Source organism: Mesocricetus auratus, unplaced genomic scaffold, assembly GCF_017639785.1.
Source record: "Mesocricetus auratus isolate SY011 unplaced genomic scaffold, BCM_Maur_2.0 Super-Scaffold_100026, whole genome shotgun sequence".
Taxonomy (NCBI): Eukaryota; Metazoa; Chordata; class Mammalia; order Rodentia; family Cricetidae; genus Mesocricetus; species Mesocricetus auratus.
In genome coordinates this window covers 28,271,209-28,281,836 of record NW_024429207.1, presented here as the reverse complement: position 1 = coordinate 28,281,836, position 10,628 = coordinate 28,271,209, and the positions used below count along the sequence as shown (strand labels likewise).

The following is a 10,628-nucleotide window of genomic DNA, read 5'->3' as shown; positions in this document are numbered from 1 at the left end:
TCCCAGCTTCTTAGATCCTAATTCTCATTGTTTTAAGGTTAATGTCTATATAAAAAACTTTGCTGGAGTAGTAATCCTGTTGTTTGGTCTCTTAAGACCTTCACGAAGGTGAGGCTTCTCCCTCTTGCCGGGACTTCTTTTAGTTAAGTTTGAAGTAAACTTTGGCCCCAGGTGTTAATGTTTCGTTGCACCCTTTCCTTTCTTCCCGGACTGTTTCTTCCCCAACATGTATCAGTTTTCCTTTTGCTTTTAACATCACTATTAAGAATACTTGCTGGAGGACATGTCCCTCCTTTTTCTAGCTGTACTTATATTGTGCATGCCTTCCAGAACAAGAGAAGTTCAAAGTTAAACTTAGTTTTGGAGGGAAACTTTAGAATTCATTATTTTAGTGACTTAAAAAAATGTGTATCTGCCGGATTCTTGACCCAAACAAGTAGTATATTTGTTTTTATTTTATTCACTAATGTTCACTATGAGATAGTAATCACAAATTCACATCTTTATCAGATTCACTTTTCTATAAACACACATACAGGCGATACTTATTTTCTATACTATACATTTCATATGTAATATGTGCATTTGAGCCCAATGATCCTAGACCTTATTTCTAGTTAATCTGTACATTGTTTATAAGCACTTTGACAGTTGTTACTCCATTCAGTATATGGGTGTTAGTGAGGTTCTTTAAACACTTTCACACAAAGCTATCTTCATTGTTTTTGTTCACATTAATGTCCCTATTGTGATACGTGAGACATGCTTATTTCCTTTAGTATACGAACTAGTCAAGTTGTCCTCAGCATATTTTATTGTCTGTTTTTTGTCCACCAGAATTCTGGAAAATGATTTACTCTTGCTTTCATTGCAGGGTTCTTTCTACTAATCCAGACACTTGTTGAAGTACTGAATATTTTCTTGGGGAAAAATGGAGGAAGAGTTGAACCCATAGACTGGTGAGCACAGATTCTGGAGGGCAAACTAGCACTTGTCAGCTTAGTTATAACTTAAGGTCATTCCTGAAAATTCTCATTTTATTTCCACATTTTACCTTAACTACCCGTATCATTTTTCCCTTCTGTTTTTATCCCAGGGTTTCCAGTGATTGCTTTGGAATATTGATAGTACTATATTTAAACTCTTAAGAGTGCTTGATAAACACATTGCTTTAAAAAAAGACTAGGATGTTTCAATTGATAACTTATTTATAGAGTGGGCCTTGATTAAAAAAACTGACATTATTTTAATTGTTTTTCAGGCTTAAGATGCTTGAAGCTGTGCGTGAGATGTTTGGAGTGCAAGAGTATATGAGGAGTAGAGGCCAATGTGTGGTGCTATTGAGAAGTTTGAAGATACTTCAAAAAAAACAGTTGTTTTGATTTCTAAGGTAAAAGTAGGTTGCAGTTCTGTTTTATGAAAGCAGGAAAGACTCAGGCCAGAAATCTTGTATGCTATGGTTAACTGGTTCCCACCCTCCGAGAATCTTGTTTTCCATGGTGTAAGACTTACTCAGCATCAGGATAAGGGGTAGCGACTCTATGGATATACGGAATCCCTCACCATGGTAAAACTCGCTAACCCGTTATACACGGAATGGATTTTGGAGGCTATCAAAAAAGTAAAGAAGCAGAAACAGCGACCTTCAGAAGAAAGGATTTGCAATGCAGTGTCTTCATCCCATGGCTTGGATCGGAAAACTGTTCTAGAGCAGTTGGAGTTGAGTGTTAAAGATGGGACAATTTTAAAAGTCTCAAATAAAGGTCTCAATTCCTATAAAGATCCTGATAATCCTGGGCGAATAGCACTTCCTAAACCTCGAAACCATGGAAAATTGGATACTAAACAAAGTGTGGATTGGAATAAATTACTCAAACGGGCATTTGAGGGCTTGGCAGAGTCTGGTGGCTCAACTTTGAAAAGTATTGAACGCTTTTTGAAAAGCCAGAAGGATGTGTCTTCTGTCTATGGAGGCAATGCTGCCTCTGGCTTTCACCAGCAGTTAAGATTGGCGATCAAGCGTGCCGTTGGCCATGGCAGACTCCTTAAAGATGGACCTCTCTACCGACTCAACACTAAGGCAGCCAGTGCTGATGGGAAAGAGGGTTGTGAGTCCCTCTCCTGTTTACCTCCAGTGTCACTGCTTCCACATGAGAAAGATAAGGTAAGAAACATTTGCATCAGTGTTTATAGTGCACTTAAGGATAAGGGGTCACTTCCACATTTCTAGGAAAATACACAACCTGGAAGGTTAAGGCTTGGGAAACTTATCAGTTCTAGCTGTGAAAAGTAAATAGGTGCTAATTGTTCTAGTACTTTAAAATCTTTGAAGTCTTAAGATTCAAAATATAGAATGTTGACTTAACTACAAGAACATATTTAGCTTAACATGAAAACTTTTGATTATAGGTTTTTTGTTTTGTTTGTTTTTTGTGTTTTGAGACAGGATTTCTCTTGTGTAGTTTTAGGGCCTGTTCTGGAACTTGCTCTGAACAACCGGGCAACTTGGTGAACTTAGAAATGCTGGAGACTTGACTTTGATAGGACAGGCTCACCCTGAGGAATTTTTCCTTTTTCCATTTTGTTTCAGGCTATCACTAGACAGGAATGAGACAGATTCTTATGATCCATAGTAGGGGCTAGCAAATCAGTTATTCTTATTTCTGTGTTTTGTGTAGCTTCCTATCATATGTTTTGTTGTTTTGAGAAAGGGGGTCTTGCTGTAAAACCCAGGCTGCCCTCAAATCTTACCATCTTTTTGCCTCTGCCTTCAAAGAAGTATGGAATTACAAGTGTGTGTGCGCTATGGCATCCAGTGTGGGTTTGTACAGATGAAATCCTAAATGGTCTTTTTTGTGACAACTGTAGTGATACAGGACAGGAATACAGTATCCTGTATTATAAAAGTTCTAGAGCACTTTGTACATACACATGTACCTTACTTTGTTGTGTGCTGTGCTGTCAGTTTATGTACTTAAAGGTACATCTTAACAGTAAGTTTTGGCTCCTCTGTAGAATATTTGGGGATAGGAAGAATTTTGTGTGTGACTACTCTTTGACAATGATAAAATATCTTATGTCAATATAAGGTACTCTGGGTTGTTATTTGTAAAGTGAGCTGTTAATTTGTTGTACACCTTAGTGTATATAGCATGGAAGCTATTTCTGGGAGATTTTTGTTGTTTAATTTTTGAAATGGTAATATAATTACAACATTTCTCCCCTCCCTTTACTCCCTCCAAGTCCTCTCACATGCCCTTCCCCATTCTTCAAATTCGTAGCCTCTCTTTTCACTAATCGTAAATATATATATGTACACATACATGACATACATACACACATATATTCCTAATTATAACCTGTTCAGTCCTTAAGTGATACCTGTGTGCATGTTTTCATGGCTGACTGTTTGGTGCTGGACAACCAACTGGTGTGCTCCTCCTGGGAAGCCACCTCCCTGACTCCCAGCTCTCCTCAGTTGCCTACAGTTCTTTGTATAGGCCTATGGCCTGGTGGACTTTGCTCTGTCTAGTTTGGCATGCTCATTGGTGTCATCCTTGTTGAATTTCGTAGATGTATTCTTGGGACTGGAGTCCACAACTCTGCATTTTGATTGCTTGTGGTATTCTGTAGTAGTGTCTGGTTGTTGCAAAGAGAAGATTTCTTGATGATGGTTGATGGCTACAATTAACTGTGATATAAGTACACATGTTAATAGATTGTTGTTAGGGATTTAGTAAATTAGTGGTTGTAGTTTGTTTCTTCTCCAATAACAATTACTTCACTAGTACTGAGTAGTTATGTTTCTAGTACCAGGCATGGTATCCCTCTTGTTGAGCAGGTGTTAAGTCCAGTTAAAGAGCTCTTGGTTACCATCAAGCATCAAGGTATGTGTGTCACTGTTGCACCCTGAAGGTTATCATGCCCTGTTGGTCATTGATGTGGTTCATAGGCATCATAGCTAGGTAAAATGTTGGTTACTCCCCTCCTTTGGAAGTTTACTTGGTGCCTTCTGGTCCAGGGAAGCTGGTTCTCAGGGAGGGGGCATTCATTCAGGTCAGCTCCCGCTCAGGAGCCTCTGGGCCTGTGTCCTCAGTACTTCCCTTCCCTCTCTGGGGGACAACCACTGCCAACAGCAATGGGTTACAGTTTCTTCTTTGACAGCTCTGGCCAGCAACTCAAAAGAGGCTTCTCATGCCGTAATGGGTTTTTATTTGGTGATCTTTGGTGATTAGAGGGGGCACTGGCAATCCAGATGAGAAAAGTTCATTAAAACTATGTATGTCTATATACATTTATACACAGAATTATATGTATTCCAGTTTTTCTTTTGTGTGTGCAAGTAGTTAGTAATAGAGTCTCTGTGGCTTTTGCAGACATTCTGACTGTTCTTTTACCCCCTCTCCTCCTGCATTTACCTTCCTCCCTTGTCCATGAAGAGTCCACCTCCTTTCCCACTTTCCCTGTCAGAGCACTCGTATCCTGCCGTTTCTCTTTGCCGCCTCCTCCCACTTCTGTATTTACCTCCCTTCCCTCTGTAAGGAGGCCCCTTCGGTTTTACTTACTTGTGTGTGTGCAGAGGCCAGAAGAGTCTGACCCTTTAGAGCTAGAGTAATGGATGGCTGTGGGCTGCATCAAGTGCTGCTGCAGACTGCACTTGGGTCCTGTGGGAGAGCAGCAAGAGCTCTTAATCTCTGAGCCCTCTGTCCATCCCTCACTGTAATTACTAACTACAAATTTTTGTCTAAATAACAATTAGAAAATAATCCTTTTTTTCTTGTGTATATGGGGGTGTTTGAGACAGTGCCTATCTACCTAGCTCAAATTGGACTCAGCCTTGTAGAAATCCTCCTGCCTTGTCTCTTGACTGTGATTAGAGGCATGTACTACCATGTCTAGCTGTGATATATTTTATTGGTGAATTACTTTTATAATAATGTTTTATGAAATTACAATTGTACCAATTCCCTCTTCCCTTCCCTCCTTTAAACCCCTCCCATGCACCTCCTTAGTCTCAATATTATAGCCTTTTTCTTTAGTTGTTATATATAGTTACATATATTCATACATACATATGCTCAGTCTGTAATGTTACTGTATGTATATGATCTCAGGCTTGGTACTGGAGAACCAAAGTTAGGGGACTCTTCCCTGTAGAAGACCATGTGTCTCTGGCACTCGTCAGTTGCCTACAACTCTTTATTTAGGCTTGTGGCCCCTTGGGCTGCCCACTTGTATATTAGCACATCTGTTGGTGTTTTCTTAGCTCAGGTCTTGTTTAGGGAGCCATGTTAATGAGACTTCATGGTGTGGCCTCTCTGGCTCTTAAACATCTTTCCTCCTGCTTAGCCTTAGGTGCAGGGTTTGTGATGTACATCAATTGGTTGGGACAGGCCTTTACAACTCTGCTTTGGTCAATTGTGGTATTTTTGTAATGATCTCTGTTACAAAGAGAAGTTTCTTTGATGAGGAGTGAGCACTACACTTACCTGTGGATATGAGGTTACATATTTAGACATAGTTAGGGATTATGCTGGTTTAGTAAAGTGATGATTGTAGATTTCTCTCCAAGATAGATCTATGACTTCACTAACCCTGGGTAGTTGGCAGGTGTCTAATACCAGACATTATTTCCCTCTTGATGAGCAGGTCTTAAATCCAACTAGAGAGTTGTTGGTTATTGACAAGGTGCTCATGCAACTACTTCATCCTTAGACTTATTTTGCCATGCTGGCCATTGTTGTGGGTCACGGGGGTTATAGCTGGGTAGGCTTCCCTTCCTTAGAAGCTGCATGGTACTTTCTGGTAAGGTGAAGGCTAGCCCTCAGGAAGAAGATCCAGCTCCGGTCCTCTGGGTCCAGTGTCTGAAGTACATGGTTTCTTCAGCAATAACTTGTCTTCCACCTCTTGGAAGCAACCAAGGGTAACAGCAGTGGGCTATATGTTTTGGGAGTTTCTTAGACAGCCCTCACCACCAACTCAAATCGTGGCTTCTCATGCCTGATGTTAGAGTTTTTGACTATAGCTTATGGGGGTATTGCCAGCCAAGATGGGAGGATTTCATTTAAACTATACATGCATATGTGCACACATACTCTGATGTTATTATATGTATTTTAGCTAGATAGACAATAATATGCTTACAACTTTTCAGACAATCCTTACTGTTATTTTACCCCTCCCTCTTTCCTCTGTATCTGTCTCCTTCCCCCCTTAATTAGTGTCTCTCCCACTCCCATTTTCCCCACCAGATGATGTGTATCTTGCTGTTCCTCTCTCTTGTTCTTCTCTGCCCCCATGGTCCCTTTATACTGTCCTGGCTTCTGTATTTACTCCAGATTATATATGCACATCTGAAGACTTGGAGCCAGGAACCACAAATAGAACATGTGATGCTTGCCTTCTCCCTCCCTCAATAGGATCTTTTCTAATTTTACCCATTTACCAAAGGACCAATATAGTATATTTTAGTTTAAAAAGATTTATTTATTTGTGTGCTTATGTGTGTATGTATACTTAGAAGGCCAGAAGAGCGCATTGGCTTCTCTGGCTCTGGAGTTACAGGCCCTTGTGAACAGCCTAATGTGGGAACCACTTCAGTCTTCTGAAAGAGCAGCTTTTACCACGAAGCCATCTCATTCCCTTAAATTTTTTTAGAAAGTATTATTTATTTAGTTTTTGATAGCTCTCATGCATCCCAGACTGACATTGAATCTCTTGTGTGGCTGAATATGACCTTGAACTTCTTACCTTCCTGTCTCTACTTTCCATGTGCTGGGACTACAGGTATGTGTCACCACTGGCAGTTGATGTGTGGATTGAGTCCAGGTTTTGTAGCCAAGCACTCTACAAATTGAGCTGTATTCCTAACCCTCACTGGTGAGATTTTTAGAGATCTATTTCAGGGTTCAGTTTGCCCTCTGAACTTTCAGCTGGAAGACTACTTTTACAGATTGAGGGTATGTAATCTTTTTATTTGTTTTTTTGAGACTGGTTTTTCTGTGTAACAGCCCTAGCTGTCCTGTAGACCAGGCTGGCCTTGAATTCACAGAGATCTGCCTGTTTTTGCCTCCTGGGTGCTGGGATTAAAGGGTGCCACCATCACCCATCGAGGGTCTGTAATCTTAACAATCCAAAATACCTCCAATTCTGAAACTTTTGACCACCAAATGATTGCCTTACTAAGTGCAAAGGTCCAAAATGCTCTTGGGTTTTAGATTTGGGGTTTTTAGATGAGGGTATTCAGCTGCAAGTATTCAAAATTGAGGAAATCTGGAATCTGAAGTATTTCAGATTCTAAGCATTGTGTAAAAGGTGATAAAGGGATTCTTGCCTTTATATTGACATCTTGTCATCAGGAATTGATGCAGAATCATAAAATACTTGTCTGTCATTGGGATTTTTAAAGAGTATATGTTAAAATGTTAAAGTGGACAAGTAAATAAAGCCATTTTTTGTAGTTGGGTGTTAAAAAATACCTATCTGTAGGAACTGTTTCTTGATCACATGAAGCTAAGAAAAATATGATTGGATTATTATAATTACTATAATATGACCTAATGGGATGAATTAATGGCAGTTCTGTGAATCAGTTATTGTATGTTCTTATTAGAATGCCTAGGTAGAGTTACAATAATTCCCCTTGCTTGAACACACACACACACACTCTCTCTCTCTCTCTCTCTCTCTCCTCTCTCTCTCTCTCTCTCTCTCTCTCTCTCTCTCTCTCTCTCTCTCTCTCTCTCTCTCTCTCTCTCGCTGTGTGTGTGTGTGTGTGATTTGTCTGTACGCATGTGCAGGAGTCTCATAGGAGCTATAACAATGAGCTGTCATCGAACTACATATAACTTTTTTTTTTTTTTTTTGGTTTTATGAGACAGGGTTTCTCTGTTTTGGAGGCTGTCAATCCAGCCTGGCCTCGAACTCACAGAGATCCGCCTGCCTCTGCCTCCCAAGTGCTGGGATTAAAGGCGTGTGCCACCAACGCCCGGCGAACTACATATAACATTTTTAATTTAAAAACTATACACAAATTGTCAGTCACTCTCTTTCTCTCATATAGGAGCTATAGGAATGAATTGTCACTGAGCTATATACAACATTTTAATTTTAAAAAGTATCAGCCTTACGTAATTGTCAGTTGTGTATATTCTTTATAAAGAACAGCCAGTTGATAATACAGTATAGGACAAATACAGATTCTAGGATCTGGGACTTGACTTTTGTAAAGAACCTCGAGAACAAATGTACAGCATTTTGCAGCTGAAACTGAAGATCTTTCCTAAGACATTGCATTGAGGACATTCATTGAGTAGAAACACACTGGCTTGCTTTGACTAGAACTATCTGCTACATAGCTCTAATGCATAGTGTTACTAACTGAAATTACTATATTTGGAAGTGTATGCTTAGGAAGATTGTTTCTTTTGAGTAGAATTCCATGTGCACTGATCAGTAGAGTGTACTTTGAATTTTGAGCTGTTCTCAGCTGCTTTTATATCTATGAAATTATTGATGAGATTTGTTCTATATTTTAAATGATTTTCATTTCATATGCTATTTTCAGTAGTGTATTTCCTGAACGACTTTCCCCAAAGATGTGAAGAGTCCACTTTCAGAATTATAATATAGTGAACTCAAAGATGAGATATGATTCCTCCTCTGAGTGGATTATATAATCTCCTTTCATTATATTTTAACTACATTCCTTCCTCTCTTTGAAACTACCTAGTTGATTTCTGTGAAGAATGGGTTGGCATGCTGTTATGAACCTCTGTATTCTAAACACAGACATATGCACATCTTGAGTGTATGACAGTGATGGAGAAAGGAAGGTATAGGCCAGAAGTGATTCCAGTCAATTCAAGTAGGTATTGAGTACCTGCTGTAGGCGGCACCCAATACTTGTAAGTGAAAGGAACATCTCCTCTGGAATGCTGATATATCTGTTGACTTGGTTAGCTGTTGGGTACTACTATATATAGTTCATGTTCCATGTTACTAGTCTGTTTTAAAAGATGTGTTTATTTTTATTTTGTTATATGGATGTTTTGCCTGCATGTGTTTGTGTGCTATGTGAATGCAGTTCCCACAGAGGCCAGAAGAGGGTGTCAGGTCTCTTGAAACTGGAGTTGGGGATGGTTGTTAGCTTTCAGTGTGGGCTCTGGGAGTCTTAAAGAACAGTCAGTGCTCTTGACCACTGAGTCATCTCTCCAGCCTTGGTGTAATGAGTTTTTTGTGATAATTGTCATTAAAATGTTTTTCTGTAGAGCAGAGTTAAAATTTACTGAAACATTTTGTTGAAAAAGAGTGTTTTAAATAAACTTGAGTGTATTACTCAGCCTAGGTAAGTAACCTGGATCAGAAAGATTAAGTGGTAAATCTCCCATTTCCTACAGTTACTTGTTTCTCAATACAGTGATTAATTAAGAAAGCCCAGATTATCTTAATTTTCTTGGAATTTCTATTTTAAATTTGTAGAGTTAGGTTTTTGATAGTGACTTAGATTTTTCTTTTGAAGATTTGGTTTTTAAAGTTGTGTGTGTGTATATGCAGATGTTCACAGAGGCTAGAGGTGTTGGATTTTATTGTGAGCAGCCCTTTGTCGTTGCTGGGAATTGAACCCAAACCTTCTAGAAGAAGTGCTCTAAACTGCTGAGCAGTCTCTCCAGCTCATAGATTTTTATGATAGAAATACTGACTAAAATGGATTATGTTAAATAAGTAGCTACATTTTCAAGTTACTGTGGATGAAGAGTCATAAACTTTTAGTGGCTTGGAAATAGTCTTTATAGTAAAATTGTTTCATGTTTTAGCTAATTAGACTAGTGATGTTAGTAAGAATAATTTGTAATTGGTAATTAGCCTATTGTGATACTATATTAAGAATGCAAAGGATAATTGTCCTACTTAGCAGATTCTTGCTCATTTTTAAAAAAGAAAACCAATCCCCCCCAAAACTCTAAAACTTGTAAATGCAAAAAGTACTGCAAAAAAGATGAGGGTGTGGTGACATAGAGGATGCAGATTTTGCAAGACTGGCTTTGACACTTGATAGAGCACATGCCTAGTATAGACAAGGCCCTGTGTGATTCCCTAGAACTGCCAGAAATAGATTTTTATCTTGTTATCAAATTGGAACTGGATTAGTCTCAATAAAAAAAACATAGTATTTATACATGTGATAGAATTTTGTATCATGTTTCCTATATTGTTTTTACTATTTTGTGGTAACTGTTAACAAGTCAGTGATAGATTAATTGTAAAGGAACTTAGGGATTGGCTTTTTCTGTAGATGTGTTCATTCTACTCGTGTATTTGTGTGTGTGTGTGTGTGTGTGTGTGTGTGTGTGTGTGTCTGTCTGTCTGTCTGTCTGTCTGTCTCTGTCTGTCTGTCTGTCGGGGGGGCGCATGAGACCCAGCCTAGCTTGGGTTACATAGCAAGAGCCTATCTTAAAAAAAAAAAGTGTCACACTTACCACTCACTGTGTATTTAGTGTTAAATCTCCAGGACAGGCTTGAGAAATTTGTAATATTACCTGTAAACAATACAGGAAAAGCAGTAGACAACAAATTGAAGAATGTAAAAAAAGTGTGTGTGTAAGAATTCACTGTCTTTAAAAGGAGAT

The 10,628-nt window shown here is 38.9% G+C and overlaps 1 protein-coding gene across 2 annotated transcripts in view; it reads left to right on the top strand.

The window, feature by feature from the left end:
* The window catches only part of Kat6a (lysine acetyltransferase 6A), an 86,959-nt gene that overhangs the window by 1,167 nt on the left and 75,164 nt on the right, over positions 1–10,628 (top strand). For both annotated transcript variants that reach the window (XM_040731864.1, XM_021225105.2), the window contains exon 2: positions 1,262–2,164. In XM_040731864.1, coding sequence (XP_040587798.1) covers positions 1,565–2,164 — 600 coding nt within the window. In that variant the 5' untranslated portion in view covers positions 1,262–1,564. The remainder of the gene's footprint in view (positions 1–1,261; positions 2,165–10,628) is intronic.